Source organism: Oryctolagus cuniculus, chromosome 16 (assembly GCF_964237555.1).
Source record: "Oryctolagus cuniculus chromosome 16, mOryCun1.1, whole genome shotgun sequence".
Taxonomy (NCBI): Eukaryota; Metazoa; Chordata; class Mammalia; order Lagomorpha; family Leporidae; genus Oryctolagus; species Oryctolagus cuniculus.
In genome coordinates, this window is record NC_091447.1 from 51,455,845 (window position 1) to 51,477,345 (window position 21,501).

General features: G+C 50.4%; 1 protein-coding gene across 2 annotated transcripts in view; it reads left to right on the plus strand.

The window, feature by feature from the left end:
• SEMA3E (semaphorin 3E) overlaps positions 1-21,501 on the plus strand; it is a 245,100-nt gene that overhangs the window by 215,925 nt on the left and 7,674 nt on the right. For both annotated transcript variants that reach the window (XM_051853020.2, XM_051853021.2), the window contains exons 9-16: positions 394-463; positions 3,589-3,733; positions 6,454-6,676; positions 10,089-10,180; positions 12,703-12,744; positions 15,433-15,599; positions 18,398-18,465; positions 20,189-20,328. In XM_051853020.2, coding sequence (XP_051708980.2) covers positions 394-463; positions 3,589-3,733; positions 6,454-6,676; positions 10,089-10,180; positions 12,703-12,744; positions 15,433-15,599; positions 18,398-18,465; positions 20,189-20,328 — 947 coding nt within the window. The remainder of the gene's footprint in view (positions 1-393; positions 464-3,588; positions 3,734-6,453; positions 6,677-10,088; positions 10,181-12,702; positions 12,745-15,432; positions 15,600-18,397; positions 18,466-20,188; positions 20,329-21,501) is intronic.

A 21,501-nucleotide genomic window follows, 5' to 3' on the forward strand; every position in this document is an offset into this window, starting at 1 on the left:
GAAGTAAAGCTGCCCCTTGGATGCATGTGACCCCCATACCTCTGTCTGTAGCACACATGGAAAACTTGCTCCCTGCAAAATTTGACCTCTGTGTGTCTTGGGCAAGTCTGCTCTTCTTGTATGAGGCCAGGTCACCAGGTAGGGAGCACAAGACTGGTAGGAATAAAGAGCCCCATCGCACAGCTAAGAGCCAGTGGTGCCTCTGGTTCCTTCCTGCTGGTTAGCCCATTGCTCCCAGAACCACCACGCAAGCCATGTGGCCATGGTTGTATGACTATAAATGAAATTTATACCTTAGCATCTATAACAGATTCTGAGCCATTTTGCAGGAATGTATTTTCTTTGTATGCAAAGAGAGCTAAAAATACAAAATAATGGTCTTTAATTTTTCAGAGGATGTGTTTTTGCTGCAGACCAGAGATCATAAAAACCCAGTGATATTTGGACTCTTTAACACTACCAGGTGAGAAATGTATATGGTGAATCCAAACAATACTCAACAGCAGTGTCTCGCCATCTTCACAGTGGACGTAATTTGAAAATACGACCGACCCACTGTCATCTCATCTTCCCTGTTCTGTGAGTCACTGTTTCCCTGCGCTTGCAATCACAGTTTCATTCTCAAAGTCACTGTCTCAGTCCAGATCGTGACCTTCGGTTGTCCATCGTACCCCAGAATCCTCTCATTCCTCTCTAATCTATGACAGAATGATTTCCTCGTAGTTTGTAAGATGTTATTCCCATGCCATGAGTCTAGGATAATTTTTTTAAGATGGATTGATCACTGATTGACTTGAAAGGCAGAGTTACAGGGAGAGAGAGGGAGAGACAGAGATCTGGTATCTGCTGGTTCACTCCCTAAATGGTCACAATGGCTGGGCCTGGGCCAGTCCGAAGACGGGAGCCTGAAGTTATATCCGGTCTCCCGTATAGGTGGCAGGGGCCCAAGCACTTGGGCCATTTTCCATTGCTTTCCTAGACAGATTAGCTGGGAGCTGGATTGGAAGTGGAACAGCCAGAACTCAAACTGGCATTCACGTGGGATGCCAGCGTTGCAGGCAGTGGCTTAGCATGCCGTGCCACAGCATGGGACGATTTGTTTCTCCATCAGCTAGCGTTTTCTAAGTCAGCTTTCAGGATCTCAGTGAACTGCTACCCACTCACATCTGGAAGATTCTCCGAGCGCTCTGATGTTTTTGACAAGACAGTACCTGGATGGATTCCAGTGTGTAGTTCCTATCATTGTATTTTTTCTAAAGATTTATTTATTTATTTGAAAGGCAGAGTTAGAGGCAGAGGCAGAGCAAAAGAGATCTTCCATCACTGGTTCACTTCCCAAATGGCCACAACGGCCAGAGCTGAGTCAATCCAAAGCCAGGAGCCAGGAGCTTCTTCGGGTCTCCCACGCAGGTGCAGGGGCCCATCTTCTACTGCTTTCCCAGGCCATAGCAGAGAGCTGGATCAGAAGGGGTGCAGTCGGGACTCAAACTGGCACCGTATGGGATGCTGGCGCTGCAGACAGTGGCTCTACCTGCAACACCACAGCGCCAGCCCCATCACTGTATTTTTATGTGTTCACTTCCTGTGCTTGAAACAACTCTCTTCCAACACGGATCTGTGTGAGTTCTCCAGTGCCTGTCTATCAGTCTCCAAGAAATATCCCGATTCCCTACTCCCACAGCACCCGGCTCACCCTGTCTCCACCAGTCCTGCTCCCATGTAGATTCACAGTGAACGCACTTTGTGGTTTGTTCTCCATCTTTCGAATCCGCTGCTCAAGTTTAGGGCTTGTCACCTATTATTTGTCCCTTCCCCATCCACGGAAGAGCACTGTGAAAATGAAGGTTCCGTACATAGGTACTATTGCTAGAACCTGTCTTGGCCAGGGTGTGCATTGACAGTTGGCCGGGCCTTTCCAAATAAGGAGAGTGTGGGTAGACCGATTGGGGTGAGAAATAAAGGACTGGGTCTCAGCTCCCCACAGGGGCGGGATGACTCAGCTCAGCGCCTCTCCTGACGTGGCCGGCACTGCCAGGGGTCCTGTGCTCCTGGGGGCGGAGCCACACAGCACTGGCTTGGTCCTCCACTGGGCGATGTCTGCTGCTCACTTAGCAAAAACGGTAGAGGCCTTCGGGCAAGGATCCTGTTTTCTAAAGAGGCCTCCCTTGGACAAAGAAACAAGGAAGTAACGTTTGCCATCAAGTACGCTTGAACGCGAGGGAAGTGGTGGGTGTGGGTGGAGATCGTCCTAGTCCGCAGAAGTCCTACCTTCGCCCCAGTGACCATTTATACATTGCAGGATAATTCTGCTGCTTTGATAAATGCAACTGTGGAGGAAGCACTGTAGTCTCTCTGTAGTCTCTCCCTGGTTAGCATGATCAGTTTGTCAACTGCTCTCCTACGGGTGGCTTATTAGAGTTTTCTGAGAAATCCAAGACAAGACAGGATTTTCTTCCCTAATTTCCACTATGAGTGTTCAACCTAAGATTCCCAGGTGTTGGCTGACATAAAGGTTGGTATTTATAGAGCAGTGATCGAAGGTTTATTGCCACGTTAACTGAGAGGCTCTCTCTGGTTCTCCCAGTATCCCAGGCATCTCCAGTTGCTTCAAGGTGTATTCCAAAATGTGGGAATTGCTGCCCGGAGACAGAAACAAAACTGCTGCGCTGCAGGTGTCTCGGGATGCAGGAAATGTTACATGTACACCGAATTTTACGTTCTGCAAAGCACTTCCACAGATAGTATTTATCTGAGTCCCACCGTACAGAAGCAGGGGAAACGTTATTTAAAACCTTTACGAATACCCTCTCGTGGAGCCTGATTACAGATGCCCCGGTAACACTTGTCGTCAGCCACCGTCTTCATCCTCTGAAAACTGAAATGTTGATCAAGATGGTCATTTCAATTGCCACGAGGTCTGGAAGGGAGGAACCGGAATTTTGTATGTCTTCAGTAATTTTTCACGTTTCATCTAGTCAGTTCAGTCTCTTTCCCACGGCGCCAGGCTTCATTAACCTGGAGGAAAGAATCCCACGTGATGGGCTGTTTATGTGGCCCGTGCTAAAAGGATGGAACCAAGTCCTAATTTCATGAGTCGAGAAACTGTGCTTCTGACCATATTCACTGGGAAATCTCAAAAGCCTTTAACATCGTCTGTGGCAGTGTTAGTATGGTGACTAACAGAACACAGTTCGTTTTAAAGATGGAAACATAAGTGGAGACAACACCTTGAAATGACAAATTGAACCAACTAATGAATTTTTGAAAAACAGATGCTACTAAGGGCAGCTCTTGAATAAAAAAATACAAAAGCACAGTGTAGAATTTAAGAGTAACCAAGTGAAGTGACACCCCCACTTTTCTCATTCTACCAATGTCAATTTCAAGTATAGTAAATTAGAGGTTTGGAGGAGCTTTAATATTTAATGTATTGTGAGGGTTAGTATTCCTAGAATATCCTATAATGAAAGAAATCGCAGCTGTTCCACCTGGGGGACTGGATTCCAGTCTGTGTTTGCTGAAGTGTTTGCAAGGTGACCTGCTAGTGAGTTGCAGATGTAATTATCTCTCCTTTTTTATCATTTTTAGTAATATATTTAGGGGGCATGCGATCTGTGTCTATCACATGTCCAGCATCCGGGAAGCCTTTAACGGGCCGTACGCCCACAAGGAAGGACCTGAGTACCACTGGTCACTCTACGAAGGAAGAGTCCCTTACCCAAGACCTGGCTCTGTGAGTTTCCGTTTACAGGGATTCTTGTTTCTTTGTGCTCTCTCTTGATACTGTTGTGTTAATGCTTTCATTGTGCTTCACAGTTAAACAGCTTAGGAATTCTACACCCAAAAGCACTTGGTTGCTGCCCAGTGGAGGAACGAGACTTCTCACATCAAGTCGCGTGCTTGGTTTTTAGTGAAAAGGACAGAGCCCAGAATGCATGTTTTAGCAGCATTGCCACTTACCTGTTAGCGCTGACGTTTGGGCCGAGTAGCTCCCACTAGATTTTTGAGGGTGCTCCTGAGCACAGACACCTCCCATAACATGAGCGTGACGCTCCCCCCAGCCTGCTCGGAAGAACTAGCCCCGCGTGTAGCTTCCGCGAGAAAGTGACCAAATGCTCGTGTTGTAACGCGGTCAGCCTCTGAGCAGCCGGGGCCGAGGCCGGACTTGCCACCTCCTCCCGACAGCAGGTCGAAAGCAGCGCGCCCTGCCCCTCCGAACGTTCAGCACCTCCTTTAAGATCTTGTGGGTCTCCCGGAAGACAAGTGAGTACAGGGAGTCCCCCCTCGCCTCGCAGTTGATGCTAACAGGAGGCTGGGACGTGGCTGTGTTTCATCACACACCCGTCTAAAGGCGATGGCGGCTGCGGTGGTGACTTTATACCACGGGGCCCTGCGTGCTTGAGGAAACTGCTGGCTCATCATGTGCCTTGTGGCCATGGAGAGCAGACACTGAACCTCTCGTGCGAGTCAACAGCCACCCTTTTACGAGCAGCTGGTGAAATCCCATCGCCAGACCAGCGCCACAGTTACGGGAGACTTGAGGATGCGACCCTCACTGAGCTCCTCCCTGGCCAGCCCAAAACGTTTCCAGCTAAACACTGTGAAAGTGTACGCAAGTGAAAAATCCATGCCGAATTAAGAACCACGGCCTGGCTTTTAAAAACAAATCATGGGAAACACCTCTTTTGCAGATCTGATTAATAAACTACCGTATTTATAGTCTAAATTGGAAAATTTTCATCAAGATCACCATTGACATTGCTGTTGGTTCTGGATGAAAATATTCCAGATGAGAGAGCGCTTGTGAGTACGCGGGAATGGCGTGACGAAGGCGGTTTGGGGTCACTGAGGGTGCTGTTGCGCATGTAGTTTTAGACTCCGTGACTGAAGAACGGCGACGTGGCACTGCAGGCGTTCCTAGTTTTTGCTGTTTATTGTGTCTAACCTCTACAAATAAGATAAATTCATACAGATTGTAGTAGTAGAACAGAAAGGGTTCTTCCCTTGATAGCTAACCATGATGAAACTGGAATAGGCTTATATGTTTGCATACATAGTCTAGAAAATAGGTTTATATGTTTGCATGTAAGTTCTAGAAAATTCTAGAGGCGGGGAGCCCGTGGGAACCATCACCAGTCATGGGAAAGCTGTTTGTAACCTCATCTTTTTTTTTTTTTTTTTTTTTTTTTTTTGGACAGGCAGAGTGGACAGTGAGAGAGAGAGAGAGAGAAAGGTCTTCCTTTTGCCGTTGGTTCACCCTCCAATGGCCGCCACGGCTGGCGTGCTGCAGCTGGCGCACCGCGCTGATCCGATGGCAGGAGCCAGGTACTTCTCCTGGTCTCCCATGGGGTGCAGTGCACTCCCTTTTGAATGAAGATTCAGCACAACAAAGAGCCTTCTTGTTTTGCTGTGAATGGCAAGAGTCTTTGCCTTCAACTTTTAACTCACAGTGTGAAACAAATGTAACAAAAGTGGGAAAATAATTTGAATACTTCTGGTGCCATACATTTTTACCACCCCCAAACTGTCCTAGTATTAAATATAATTTCACTTTTCCAGGGTTTCACTACCATCTGTGTATTTCTTATACAGCGTATTTGAAATAATTTAGCCTCCCTTTGCAATTTTTTTAAGATTTTATTTATTTATTTGAAAAGTATAGTTATAGACAGTGAGAGGGAGAGACAGAGAGAAAGGTCTTCCTTCTGTTGGTTCACTCCCCAGATGGCCGCAATGGCCGGAGCCAGGAGCCTCCTCCAGGACTCCCACAGGGTGCATGGGCCCAGGGACTTGGGCCATCTTCTGATACATTCCCAGGCAAATTAGCAGGAAGCTGGATAGGAAAGTGGAGCAGCCAGGACTAGAACCGGCACCCATATGGGATGCCGGCACCGCAGGCTGAGGATTAACCTACTGCGCCACAGAGCCGGCCCCTGCAATTTTTTTAAAGACTTCTTTTTTTTTTTTTTTTTCTTGAAAGGTAAGGTTACAGGTGAGAGGGGTGGAGGGAGACAGAGAGAGAGAGAGATTGATCTTTCACCCCTAGATGGCCACAGTGGCCAGAGCTAAGCCAGGCCAAAACCAGGGGCCTGGAACTTCCTCGGGGTCTCCCACATGGGTGCAGGGGCCCAAGCACTTACGCTGTCTTTCGCAGCTTTCCCAGGCCCTTTAGCAGGGAGCTGGATCGGCAGTAGAACATCCAGGGCTTGCTTGAACCGGTGCCCTTACAGAATGCCAGTGTCGCAGGTGGGGGCTTAACCTGCTACGCCACAACTCCGGCCCAGTCCCTTTGCAAGTTTTAGTACAGGATCCATTTAGGTAGTAAATGGTTACTAAATATTTCTAAATGCGTACTTAATTAAGCATATACAGCTTTTCTAACTTCTTGTAATTGATTCTAAAGTTTCCTCTTTAAATTAAGCAGAAAGAAATCTGTAATCCGCTTGTTTGCAGTGTGCCAGCAAGGTGAACGGAGGGCGGTACGCGAGCACCAAAGACTACCCCGACGACGCCGTCCGCTTTACCAGGGGCCACCCCCTCATGTACCAGCCCATAAAACCTGCCCACAAGAAACCCATACTGGTCAAAACAGACGGGAAATATAACCTGAAGCAGATCGTGGTGGATCGGGTAGAAGCGGAGGACGGCCAGTACGACGTCTTATTTATCGGGACAGGTAAAGAAACGAGGAAGTGTCATGTGAAGGAGCTGGTCTCAGAGGCGCAGGGCACCACGGGCATGACCAAGCTGGGAAGAGCAGGAGAGAGGGAGGGGCAAAGGCTGACTGATGGCTACCAGGTTATGCCTAGAGAGGAGAGAGATATTCGGGGGTTCTACTCCCAGTGGGGTGACTGCAGATACTTGTAACGCACCGTGTGTTTTTCTAAGAAAGCAGCTAGAAGAAGGGGTTTTAAATATTTTTACCACGAAGAAATGATAAATGTTTAAAACGATGGAGGTGGTTGCCCTCCGTTGTACACGGTATGGTGTATACGGATATTGAAACGCCACATGGTGCCCCACAGATGTGTCCAGCTTGTGTGTGTCAGTTCCAAATAGGTCAGTTGACCCTTAAAGTCTATTCACTGGTCTAAAAGACCTGTCCACAGGTCACCTGTAGATCCGTTAGCCCATTCGCACACCGCTTTCCAAAACGAGAAGATGGAACGAGGCCCCTGTGATGGCAGCCACCAGAGTTCATGCCTGTCGCGTGGGAATAATTAGCACCATTACCACTTTCACTGCCAAAAAGTGCCACAACCCAGCCAAGAAATTACGCAGTCTTTCTGGTTTCGGAGCTGAGAGATAGTGAAGCAGTCGAAGCGTTCGAGGCCATTTCTGCACATCATTCCTGATACGTCGGCAATATTCCAGTACATTTCAAGAAATGAGCAGCTGATGTTAATGAGCAATGTTGCCCAACTGGAACTTCTCATCCTGGAAGGAGGGTACCACAGCAAGGATGGCTGGGGCCGGCTCTGTGGCGTAGCAGGTTGAGCCGCCGTCTGCACCGCCGGCATCCCACATGGGCGCTGATTCGAGTCTTGGCTGCTTCACTTCTGATCCAGCTCTCTGCTAATGTTCCTGGGAAGGCAGTGGAAGATGGCCGAGTGCTCAGGGCACACATGGGAGACCTCATATGCTCCTGGCTTCTGGCTTTAGACCAGCCCAGCTCCGGCCATTGCAGCCATTTGGGGAGTGCAACATCAGATGGAAGACCTCTCTCTCTCTCCAACTCTGCATATCAAATAAATAAAATAAATCTCTTTTTTTGAAAGATTTATTTATTTATTTTGAAATAGTTACATGGAGAGAGAAGGAGAGGCAGAGAGAAAGAGATCTTCCATCCTCTGGTTCACTCCTCAGTAGGCGGCAAAGGCTGGAGCCGCGCTGATCTGAAGCCAGGAGCCAGGAGCTTCTTCCGGGTCTCCCAAGAGGGTTAAGGGTCCAAGGACTTGGGCCATCTTCTACTGCTTTCCCAGGCCATAGCAGAGACCTGGATCAGAAGAGGAGCAGCCGGGACTCAAACTGGCGGCCATCTGGGATGCTGGCACTGCAGGCAGCAGCTTTACCCACTAGGCCACAGTGCCAGCTCCAAAATAAATCTTGGGAAAAAAAAAAAAAAAGATGGCTCAGCTGTCCATTCCCCAGCTCCATTAGTGTCTTTGGTTACTCAGTGAGATCTCAGATTTTTATAAACTTGACATGAAAATTTCCCCTGAATCTGTTAATCACAGAAATATTTATCAGGCCCATCAGAATCAGAATCAACCATTCGTATCAAGCAGGGCAAACATTACCCACAAGGCAGGTAACCCTCTACACCAAAGCTATCATATGTTGTGCTAACAAGACAAAGTACAGGGGCTGGTGCCATGGCACAGTGGGTTAATCCTCCGTCTGCAGCGCCGGCATCCCATATGGGCACCGGTTCTGGTCCCAGCTGCTCCACTTCCGATCCATCTGCTATGGCCTGGGAAAGCAATAGAAGATGGCCCAAGTGCTTGGGCCCCTGCACCCTGTGGGAGACCTGGAGGAAGCTCCTGGCTCCTGGCTTCGGATTGGCACAGCTCCAGCTGTTGCGGCCATTTGGGAAGTGAACCAGTGGATGGAAGACCTCTCTCTCTGTCTCTCCCTCTCACTGTCTATAACTCTACCTCTCAAATAAATAAAATATTTTTTAAAAAAGACAACGTACATTGAATATGTTTAAAAGTGAAATTTTGAGATAAATTTATAATTTCAGTTAACGTCCTTAGCTCTAACTTATGGAGGAAAACACGGCCTCTTTCAGCATCCAGAATAATGGAAAGCGAATTCTATGAAGTACTAGAAAATGCTATGGTGGCGTTCGAGGGTGGCGCCCAGCCTCTCCGTCTTCCTGTCCCCTCCTTGGCGCTCTCCAGCTCCTGCCTCAGGTCTTTCTGTGCAGGATATAATTTGTTACTGTGGAGTTCCAGGTAGAGTTAAGGACCACATTTCTTTTATTTTTAAGATTAATTTATATGAAAGGCAGAGAGAGGGAGGAGAGAGATCTTCTATCTGCTGGTTCACTCCCTAAACAGCTGTAACAGCCAGAGCTGGGCCAGGCTGAAGCCAGGAGCCAGGAGCTTCTTCCAGGTGTCCCACGTGGGTGCAGGGACCCAAGCACTTGGGCCATCTTCTGCTGCTTTCCCAGGCCATAGCAGGGAGCTGGATTGGAAGAGGAGCAGCAGGGACTCGAACTGGTGCCCGTGTGGGAGGCTGGCATCGCAGGCATTGGCTTTACCTGCTACATCACAAAACCAGCCCCTACAGGTCATTATTATTTGTTTAATTATAATGTGACTTTATCAACCCAACCACAGGACACAAACATCAACAAGCTGCTCAAGTACCACAGAAATCCTTATCTTTTCTGAATTTCAGTTCTAGCACTATACCAAGTTATTTGTGTAGGCAACTTAAATCTTATTAAATTATCCTTCAAAAGAACAAGCCCAGAATATGAGAGAAAGATAAGATAAACTTTACAATGTAAATGTAAATTTACAAAATAATTGATAATTATGGAGGTCAGATCTTTGGTTTAGAAGGAGTCGTATGTTTCTCTCAGTGATGTATGATTCTTATTGAACGTGTGTGTGTGTACGTATTGCATGTGTATGTACGATGTCCACATATGTTGCCTGTAACGTTCCTTGGGGATACACGTAGTGTTTTCTACCTTGACAGTAGCTTTAAGTGAAAAGCTTTTTTCCATCATATGTCACAGAAGAAGCCGTAATAAAATGGCATCTGTATTACATTTCACAGTTTCAGAAGACATCTTGGTTTCTGAACCTATAATTGTATTTGAGGATAGAAATTATTTGAAAAAACACAAATATTATTGGATCAATTTTTTAGCCGAGCATAGAGATTTAATTTTTGCTCACTGCAAATGCAAGTATATAAATAGTCATATGGTTTTTAATTGTCAGTGGTTAAAATATTTTTTGCAACTCGATTGCAAATCTTACTGGAATTCTTAGTCCCTATGTACTTTTTAATTATTTGAAAACCAGGTTGTGACTTAGTTCCTCCTTTCTCTCGTTTTTCTTTAACAGACAATGGAATTATACTGAAAGTCATCACAATTTACAACCAGGAAACAGAGTCCATGGAAGAAGTCATTCTAGAAGAACTTCAGATATTCAAGGTATTTTTAGTCTAAAGTCCAGCCCACATGTGTGTGCCGAGGAGAATGCAAATGAGACGTAAATGGGAGACACCTCACGTCAGGCGTGTCCTCGCGGGGATTTGTGAAGTCCGAGCAAACCCAAGCGGGGAGGACTTCCGGTCCTGGCGCCTCTGTCTGATCCTCACAGACTTTTCAAAGGAAGAAGGCAGTTCAGCTCGCGTGAGAAGAATTTCCGTGCCCAGCCAAGACGAGGCCAGATAGCACAGAGGCCCCAGGTGAAGTCCAGAATGGTCACTGCCCAGGCGCTGCTGGTGCGAGGGGACTGTCCACGCTGACAGCAAGTGGTGTGTCTGCACCCAGGGGGCAGAGTGCTGTTGTCAGTGTGTGTTAACCACACAAAGAATTGACAGAAGAAAAGAGGTATAAATGATAGTGGAAAGTCTAGGCATGATGAAAACAGTCATGTGTACATGTGTGTGTTACAGTCATGCGCACATGTGTGTATTACAGGCATGTGCACACGTGTGTTACAAGCATGTGCACATGTGTGTTAGACACGTGTGCATAGGCGGGTCTCAGGCTCACAGCAGCAGCTGGCTCACCATGAACGGAATTCGTGATACACTGCCCATGGCCCCTGGGGGAGACACTGGGTCTGCTTCCTCAAATTTCTGATAACACTGTTGACGAATCGGTATATTAACTTGTTTGGTTTTTGATAAAGACGTCGTATTTTGTGTATTTTTTGATTAACTTTGAGCTCAGCCAGCTGCACTGTAACACACGCCTGATGACGCTTATCAGACAGAAGCATCTGGGCCTGAGGGCACAGCGCAGCCCTTAGGGCTCAGAAACACCGGATGGCATCTCGCCGCCAGGCGCGGGGGCCGTGCCAACAGCAGAGCGTCAACAAGAGGCAGAGATGTGGAAGACGCGCACTCAGTGGTCCAGGGAAAGGCACCTGCTGGCGTGACGGACGCTGAAGTGAGACGGCCGTGTCAGCCTGCCAGATTGTGGCTGGGGACACGCACGCCCTGCGCCCATCGTCTTGCTGACTTGTGCGTGCACGTTGTCTGTGAAAGGAAAATGCAGCAACCATTGATGCTGGAGTTACACACTGTACCAGGCAGGAAAGTGTGCAAAGCAGGATCTGTGAATCATGAAGACCGGCCATATAGGATGGAGTGGATATTATGAAAATACTTTATTTTTTAAGATTATTTATTTATTTGAAAGACAGAGTTACAGAGAGAGAGGGAGAGGGAGAGAGAGAGAGAGAGGGAGGGAGGGAGGAGAGAGAGGGAGGGAGGGAGGAGAGAGAGAGAGAGAGAGAGAGAGAGATGGATCTTCCCTCTGCTGCTTTACTCCCCAAATGGCTGCAACAGCCAGGACCGGGTCAGGCCAAAGCCAGGAGCCAGGAGCTTCTTGCAGGTCTCCCACGTGGGTGCAGGGGCCCAAGCACTTGGGCCGTCTTCTGCTGCCTTCCCAGGCGCATTAGCAGGGAGCTGGATCAGAAGTGGAGCAGCCGGGACTTGAACCGGCACCCATATGAAGTGCAGGCATTGTAGGCAGCAGCTTAACCCTCTGCCCCACAACACTGGCCCTGAAAACATTTTATGAAGGAGAAGCAGGACCTGCTTCCTGGGCTGCCCTGGACACAGATCGTCCAGACAGAGCTCGCGCCTGTTGTCCCCCGAGACAGGACTTGTTCTGCACGCTGGGCTGCTCCGTAAGATATCGCACCATAGCAGCCACGGTGTTCTCATGAACCGCAACCACCACCGAATCTTTTCACACCAGCCGTAAGAGACACTGTCCTTGAACGAGTGAGCACATGAATGGTCTGCAACTTTGTAAGGGCTCTGTGGTTTCCAATACTTTTTACAGAACCGACATGGAGGATAAAATTTCCTCGTTTAAGATGTAAATCTTCAAAGGGGAATTACTCCCAAAGACTCCACCCGCCCCGTGGTTCTCCGTGCGCAGAATGGATCCGTGCCCGGTGCCCCTTACGATGTCTGGTCTCAGCGAACTCCCTCAGATAAGGCAGAGGCGCGCAAGGCCACGCTAGCCAGTGTCCTGCTCCGGTGCCGAGAGCATGAACGGATCCATCTGTTCAGAGACTCCTGGCTCCCAGTGATGCAACAGCTTCACCCCACGGAGAGGCGTGGCCTCAGCCGGGTTAAGGTGGGGAGCGGTCACCTGTTCTCCAGCAGCCCTGCCTAGTCAGAGGCACAGCTCTCGCGTCTCTCGGCTGCTTTGCTGGGAAGAACATTCTGGCTGTAGGACTTTATTTAAAGACGCCTGAGTTTCCAAAGCATGAGTAACGTTCAAGTGTAAATGCAAAACGTGTGTCCCACAGACAGACAGCAAACCAGTTGGATTATCCACTGCTTCCTTATCCAACCTGTTACGAAGAATGTGTTTAAAGCTATGTTTTGACTCACGTATCTAATTAGGTGTCAGGTGACTTAAACCACATTAAGGTAGATACTCCTGTATTTCCTTTCTTTAAATGAAACTTTTTTTTTAAATTTCAGGATCCAGTTCCTATTATTTCTATGGAGATTTCCTCAAAGAGAGTAAGTTGTGTGTGTGTGTGTGTGTGTGTGCGCGCGCACGCGCTCTGTGTTTCGCTGGGATCCAAGGATGCAGGAGTGTTAGTATGTGTGATGATGTGTAAGCGAGTTACAGCTTTCTGTCATCGTTTTACTTGTTGTAAGAACGTGTAAGTGAGCGCGACTTTCAGAACAACGTGTCGGGGACACCACGCGATACCGTTGACCGCGGGGACAGTCACACGGCAGCTCCCAGAGCTCCCCTGAGGGTCCTCAGAAGGTTCTGGGAAAGTGCATGTTATTAAAGAAATACGCAAAATAGGCCGGCGCCGCAGCTCACTAGGCTAATCCTCCGCCTTGTGGCGCCGGCACACCGGGTTCTAGTCCCGGTCGGGGCGCCGGATTCTGTCCCGGTTGCCCCTCTTCCAGGCCAGCTCTCTGCTGTGGCCAGGGAGTGCAGTGGAGGATGGCCCAGGTGCTTGGGCCCTGCACCCCATGGGAGACCAGGAGAAGCACCTGGCTCCTGCCATCAGATCAGCGCGGTGCGCCGGCCGCAGCGGCCATTGGAGGGTGAACCAACGGCAAGGGAAGATCTTTCTCTCTGTCTCTCTCTCTCACTGTCCACTCTGCCTGTCAAAAAATAAATAAATAAATAAATAAATGAATAAATGAAATACGCAAAATACACACGGATTTCAAATGTTTACACCAAAAGTAGCATCTCTTTTTAAAAAGATTTATTTATTTGTTTGTTTGTTTACTGAATTGAAAGAGCAAGAAAGACAGAGATCAATCTTCCCTCTGCTGGTTCACTCCCCAAATGGCCACAACAGCCAGGTCTGGGCCAGACCAAAGTCAGGAGCCGGGCACTCCATCCTGGTCCCCTACGTGGGTGGCAGGGGCCCAGGCACTTGGGCCGTCCTCCTCTGCCTCCCCAGGTGCGTTAGCAGGGAACTAGACTGAAGGCGGAGCAGCCGGGACTTGAACTGGCGCTCCAGTGTGGGGTGCCGGCATCAGAAGCAGCAGTTAGCCCCTGCACCACAGCCCCGGCCCCACCTCTGAAGTCCGTTTATCTGTGAACTTTCTGCAGTGTCCTCACACATCCTTCTCGACAGAGGCTTTGCACCTGCTGACTGATCCTGAGAAAAGTCTCCACTTTTCATTTCTGTTTAATAGATGTCTCCACTTCTTATTTCCATAGAAGAGAGGGGGACAGTAGTCTGACTCCTGCGGTCACAGCGGGACATCATTCCCTTCTTACTTGTCACCACTGTTGCAAAGATAGTAGTAACCGTGACAATCCAAGAGTGCCGTGAGCCCTGTGTGTCTCCCTCGTCGTCACTGGAATCGGTGTGTAGGGTCAACCTAAAGAAGCAGTTGCTGCACTTGCTGCGTGTTTATTTATAAATAACCTTTCGTGTTTAAGCCAGCGGAGGCATAATGATAGCAAAATTCTGCCTCTTGGGCTTTCCACTTAAGGTATCATAGTTTATCTCACATCATGATATAGGTATACAGATATATCATATTAACTCCTATACATATAAACTCCTATATATAACTCTCACCTCATTATATTTATATCTTTTTTTTTTTTTTTTGACAGGCAGAGTGGACAGTTAGAGACAGAGAGAAAGGTCTTCCTTTGCCGTTGGTTCACCCTCCAATGGACGCCACGGCTGCTGCGCTGCGGCTGGCGCACTGCGCTGATCCGAAGCCAGGAGCCAGGTGCTTCTCCTGGTCTCCCATGGGGTGCAGGGCCCAAGCACTTGGGCCATCCTCCACTGCCTTCCCAGGCCACAGCAGAGAGCTGGCCTGGAAGAGGGGCAACCAGGAAAGAATCTGGCACCCCGACCGGGACTAGAACCCGGTATGCCGGCGCCGCTAGGTGGAAGATTAGCCTATTGAGCCACAGCGCCAGCCCTATATTTATATCTAATGTGAACGTGTGACCCATATAATTAAAGAATATATACACATGGCCGGCGCCGCGGCTCACTAGGCTAATCCTCCGCCTAGTGGCGCTGGCACACTGAGTTCTAGTCCTGGTTGGGGCGTCGGATTCTGTCCCGGTTGCCCCTCTTCCAGGCCAGCTCTCTGCTGTGGCCAGGGAGTGCAGTGGAGGATGGCCCAGGTGCTTGGGCCCTGCACCCCATGGGAGACCAGGAGAGGCACCTGGCTCCTGGCTTCGGATCAGCGCAGTGCACCGGCCGCGGCGGCCATTGGAGGATGAACCAATGGCAAAGGAAGACCTTTCTCTCTGTCTCTCTCTCTCACTGTCCACTCTGCCTGTCAAAAAATAAAAAAAAATTTTAAAAAATAAAAAAGAATATATACACACATATATACTCCTCTAAGTTTTCTCTGGCGATATTTAAAAGACCTCTTACTTATTCAGTCTCTGATTGGATGTTCCCTTGGAAAGACCGAGCGGGTTAGCTGGTGCAAGTCTTCCTGCCCAGATAACGAACAAAAGAATAGACAGCTTCTACATTCTTGAGAGGCTCAGTCCTCACGCTCGCACCGGAGTCTTTGGAAGTATGCAAAACTCGGGAGGGATGAGAGCACCGGTATTACCTGGCCGACCCTGAGCGGCCGGTGTGACTCCTGGACGCTCGCCAAGGTCGTCGCGCAGAAAGAGGGCAATCTGGGTGCTGCGACCCAGCGCGAGTTCTGTCCGTTTCTGCTACGGCCTCTCTCTGATTCCTGCAGCAACAGCTGTACGTGGGAGCTGCTTCGGCCGTGGCTCAAGTCAGATTCCATCACTGTGGCATGTACGGGAGCGCGTGTGCCGACTGCTGCCTGGCTCGGGACCCGTACTGCGCCTGGGACGGCATAGCCTGCTCCCGGTACTACCCGACGGGCACCCACGCGAAAAGGTAAGACGGAACCCTTGCTTTGTTTAGGAAAACCCTAAGGCCGTGTGTGTGCGTGGCGATTTCTCTTTGCTCCCATTCTGTGAAATCAGCCGTGCTTTTTGTATGTAAGCAAGTCACCCTCGTCACATTTTGTTCGCGATATAAGCTTTGACAACTTGAAGTCTTCCTGAAAATTATCTGCGTGAATTCTTATGCTTGAGGCCTGGAGCCGAAATGCCAGGGCTTCGATCTGCCCACCCAGGTCTGAGTCAGCTCCTCTCGCTCCTGAAGCTTCTGCTGCGAGACGTGAGACCAGTTTAGATCAGCCCCAAATGTGGACACAGCGAGCCGCAGCCTCAAGGATCCTGGGCGTCAAAGGAGAACAAACAAGCAAAGCCGAGGTGCTGCCCGCGTTGGCCTGTCCTCCCCACCAGCTGTTCTTCATTTATTGCATTTTGGAAGTGAATATTTTCACTCCCAGGCAGGCGTGCGACCTGCGTAACTCCTGATACGTGTGGGTTAACACAAATGAACGGCGCTTACAGACCTGCACACTTGGCTGCCTACAGGCGGGAGGTCTCGGCCATTTGTTCCCCAAGGCTCGTCCCAGGATTCTTTAAGCAGGAGGCCTCGCGGTGCAGAGAGCGCTGAAGGAGTACGGGCGTCCTCCTGCTTGTGTCTGCTCTGGGGAAGCAGAAGGGAACGCTCTTCCCTCCTATAGATTTCTCACGATCTGGATACCACGACAACGTGGAGCAAACACAGAGCTGTGTGAAAGTCCCCTGCTGAACAGCAGTGTGTGTGAACTGCAGTTACCCTTACCATCTCTCTTTTTTTTTTTTTTTTTTTTTTTTTTTTTTTTTTTTTGACAGGCAGAGTGGATAGTGAGAGAGAGACAGAGAGAAAGGTCTTCCTTTGCCGTTGGTTCACCCTCCAATGGCTGCTGCGGCCGGCGCGCTGCAGCCGGCACACCACACTGATCCAAAGGCAGGAGCCAGGTGCTTCTCCTGGTCTCCCATGGGGTGCAGGGCCCAAGCACTTGGGCCATCCTCCACTGCACTCCTGGGCCACAGCAGAGAGCTGGCCTGGAAGAGGGGCAACCGGGACAGAATCCGGCGCCCCGACCAGGACTAGAACCCGGTGTGCCGGCGCCGCAAGGCGGAGGATTAGCCTAGTGAGCCGAGGCGCCGGCCCTCACTGGGGTTACTTTAAGCTTTCCTCAGAATCTAATTGACCCAGTTTAGTGGGATTGTGGTTTCTATAAGCTCACATATACAGTAGAATCTCATTTTAAAAACAACTTCAGTAATTCAGAATTGTTGGTAATTTGACCTAAGCTAAATGAACAATCCAGTGAGTCCTTTGAAGAGAGGAAAGGGTAGGGCCAGCGCTGAGGCCCAGTAGGTTAAGCCTGCCTGGGACGCCGGCATCCCATATGAGCACTGGTTCAAGTCCCAGCTGCTCCTCTTCCAGGCCAGCTCTCTGCTGTGGCCCAGGAAGGCAGTGGAGGATGGCCAAGTGCTTGGGCCCTGCACCCACATGGGAGACCTGGAAGAAGCTCCTGGCTTCAGATTGGCCCAGCTCTGGCCATGTGGGGAGCAAATCGGCAGATGGAAGATCTCTTTGTGTGTGTCTCTCCCTCTAACTCTGCCTCTCAAATAAATAAATAAATCTTTTTTTTTTTTTAATTTTTGACAGGCAGAGTGGACAGTGAGAGAGAGAGACAGAGAGAGAAAGGTCTTCCTTTGCCGTTGGTTCACCCTCCAATGGCCGCCGCTGCAGCCGGCGCACCGCGCTGATCCGATGGCAGGAGCCAGGATCCAGGTGCTTTTCCTGGTTTCCCATGGGGTGCAGGGCAATAAATAAATCTTTTAAAAAAAGAAAGATAGTAAGCTGATAGTGAGATGGCACTTTGAGAAGGCATTTCTGGACTAAATAGTTTACTGATTGTATTGAATTGATCAAGGGCATTGATTTTATTTTTTTTAAAGAATTATTTTATTTATTTGAAAGAGTTAGAGAGAGGTAGAGTCAGGGAGAAAGAGATCTTCCATTCCTCTGGTTCACTCCCCAAATGACCACAACGGCTGGAGCTGTGCGGATCCGAAACCAGAGCGTTTTCCGGATCTCCCACATGGGTGCAGGGGCCCAAGGACTTGGGCCATCTTCCACTGCTTTCCCAGGCCATTAGCAGAGAGCTGGATGGGAAGAGGAGCGGCTGGGACATGAACTGGTGCCCATGTGGGATGCCGGCACCACAGGCAGAGGCTTAGCCCACTACACCACAGCGCTGGCACCGGGGCATACACTTTCTAAATCATATACCTGAACAAAAGAGTAGACTGAGTGTATTTTTAATTTACCTCCTTTGATTGGAAACTATTTTGTACTGACTGATCGCTACGGCTAGAAAAACCATCTGATTCAGATGCCCTTTTTCACGTGTGCTGTATTAGATATAGGAACTTCATAATTTTTTGTACTCAACTCTCCTGTCTCAAACCCCACAGTCTTTATCTACACGCATCTCCTCCAGCCCAGCAGCTCACCCCAAACCAGCAGACTTCTTGCTGAACTCAGTTTCAGACAAAACGTAAAGAGGAACATCGGGTTAAGGGATCTAGAATTGAAACCCAGGCAAACATCTAAGGACCGCCGTTGCACTGCTCTTACTATTGAAGAGCAGGGAGAACCGCGGGCCTGGCTTTCCCTTTGTCTCCTGTGAGAGGCCGACTCCTGACTCCTCCTGGGAGGAGGAGCCCGAGCCCTGGACGGAGTGGGCGAAGTCTGGGCCTCTGAACGCCTTTGCTTTGTTTCAGGAGGTTCCGCAGACAGGACGTGCGGCACGGCAACGCGGCTCAGCAGTGCTTTGGACAGCAGTTCGTGGGTAGGTCCCGGGAGGCCGGCGGTCGCCGGTGCGCAGAGCCCGGGGAGAGCAGGTCTCCCGCTTAGACTACAGAGCCTTGTTTTCTTTGCACACTAGAAGGGTGCGAGTGGACGTCGTGTCTTTTCTTTTTAAGTCCTGTGCACTTGATGGGTGCCCTCTATTAGGAAAACAGGTCTCATCAGCCACCAGCGGCCAGTGGACCACAAAACACATGACAGCTACAGCAAGGGTGCTGCGCCCCGGGGGGGCCGATGGCTCGGGTGTGCAGGAGGCGCTCGGCCAGGGGTGATGAGACGGGCGGCCATTTGGAGTGAAATAAAGTGGACGCTTGCGCTGTTTGGCTGGAGGGGAGTAAGCGGAGGCTGGTGGGGTGCAGGTGCTGGTAGGGAGCCTGAGGCCGTAGGATGAGCAGATTCCAGCTCGAGGCGCAGGTGAGGAAGTGCATCCGGACGGAGAAGCCTTCTCCTGACCCGTCCCGGGTGAGGGGGTTGGTGACGTTTCTGGGGCCAGCTCTGCTGGGCTCGGCAGCAGGTTCCAGGAGCAGGGGTGCTACGCCAGGGAGAGCCTGTGGTGAGGATCAGGTCCAGCCTCAGCTGGTCCGAACCCAGACGGCCTCCGTGTCCGAGCTGGACTCCAGCCTCCGGGAATACTGGCAAACACAAGGCAGCACCTTCCCCTTAGGGAAATGGGGGTCAGATTGGAAGGTGCGGAGGGCGCAGGTGTGGGGCAGGGGTGGGGACAGAGGGTCGCTGAATCCTGGGATCTGGTTCTTAAAGTTACGTTGGTTAAAACAAGAAAGCGCAAGTCCACTGTGTTTATTGCTTACTGCGGTCGGGTGTGCAAGCGAGCTTGAGCTCAAGGTCAGCAAGCGCCTTCCTGGTCCCAGACAGCGATGATAATGACCAAGCTCTGTGCATGGAGCCCTTGGTCAGGTTCAGTACTCTCTCCTCCCTGCGGCAGGCCACACCTGTGGGTGCAGTCCCCTGTCAAGAGCTCACACACACGTGTTGAGGTAGGGCCATGTCAGCTGGCTTTCCATTGGCTGCTGTCTGTGACCTTGAATATGACCCGGCACCTTGTATGCTGGGTGGCACTCACCGGCCATGCAGATGGATGACTCCCGGTGAGTCTAACGCAGGTGCACGTCTGGCAGTCCTCACTGTCCCACGCTGGGAGTCCACCCTCCTGGCCACCTACTCCTGGTTGCCTTTTTTTTTTTTTTTTTTTTTTTTTTGGACAGGCAGAGTGGACAGTGAGAGAGACAGAGAGAAAGGCCTTCCTTTGCCGTTGGTTCACCCTCCAATGGCCGCCGCGGCCGGTGCACCGCGCTGATCCGATGGCAGGAGCCAGGTACTTATCCTGGTCCCCCATGGGGTGCAGGGCCCAAGCACTTGGGCCATCCTCCACTGCCTTCCCGGGCCACAGCAGAGAGCTGGCCTGGAAGAGGGGCAACCGGGACAGAATCCGGCGCCCCGACCAGGACTAGAACCTGGTGTGCTAGCGCCGCAAGGTGGAGGATTAGCCTAGTGAGCCGCGGCACCGGCTCCTGGTTGCCTTCTAATACCCGCATCAAGGTATGCCATTCTCCCTGAGTAACTTTTTGAAACGACCCTGCGCACACGTCAGCAAGTAGTAGGAGCTGGTTGCTGCAGGAATCTGGACACGGGCAGGTTAGCAGCCACGTGCCAGCACCTCGAGGCTGACGTTATTCTGCCCGTTGCAGGGGACGCGCTGGGCCGGACGGAAGAGCGCCTCGCCTACGGCGTAGAGAACAACAGCACCTTGCTGGAATGCACGCCGCGGTCTCCGCAGGTCAAAGTCGTCTGGCTCGTGCAGAGAGGGCGTGAGACAAGGAAGGAGGAGGTAACTCCTGGCTGCACACTCACCGCGCGCTGGTTGGCATGTGGTGTGTGATCTGCACACAGATGGTGTCACACTACCCGTGTTCATCACAGAATGCAGACACACTCTGTACATGTCAGGCACCCACCGCACGATGACACTCTGGTCAACGGCTGGCCCAGATGTAGGACAGGGCCAGCAAGGCGGGGGGGGGGGGGGGGGCCGTGGGGAGAATGATGGAGCTGAAGCTCCTGGCCCTCCGACGGCCGTGCGGTGCGCTCCTCGTGTGTCTGTGGTGATGCTGCGGTACCCACGCCCCCGCGCTGCCAGGCCATCCACGCGTGGCACACACGGTTACGTCCAGTGCGTGTACTTGACGGTGACGCTGATGCCGCTCTGTACGCGTGCCATCGCTGTCGGTATTACTTCAGTGCGTACTCCTTTTGCAAAGGGACCCCGTGTCGTGGTAGCTGGCAGTGGCCTCTCGCACCTTGCATTTGCGTGTCTCTGGGTCGCCTCATTTGCTCCTGGGCTTCATTCCGTCTCCTGTGGTGGCCTTCACCAGGGCCAGAGGGGCAGCAGGCTGTGCCAGGCTGTGCCTTCCAGGTTTGTGTAGAACATTCCACAGTGTTCACGCGAAAGCACAAGCCCCTAACGGTGCGCTTCTCAGACCATCTCCATGTTGTTAGGCGATGCATGGCTGCACCTGCTCACATAGATGTGTAGATAAGCCCTTTACATGTTATATGTTATATATCATATATGTTATATACATCATATATGTCATATGTTTTATATGTCAAGAATTTGGATACTGGCATTTGAACTTTTACTCAGAAGGTACCATCATAATTTTAGTCATGTTGTCAAAACAACAGCTTTAAACTGGACCACCCAAGGCAGTATTGAAGAGAAATAACACAATCACCATTAACACATATATGTTAGACATATGGACAGTACTCATGGGGTTAAAAAAAAAAAAAACAGCAACATTAGACCGGCTATACTGTATAAAGCTTCCGCATCGTATACGAGACCCAGACACAGGGTTCTCAACCCCTGAGAGCCAAGGCAAGGCCTTGTCTCTCTCACCTGCTTGGGTAGTTTCGGTAGTGGAGACCGCGTGAGTGACAGGGCAGGGACTCAGGCTGCTGCAGAGATGGTTGGACAAGCCGCACCCAGGGCTCTTGC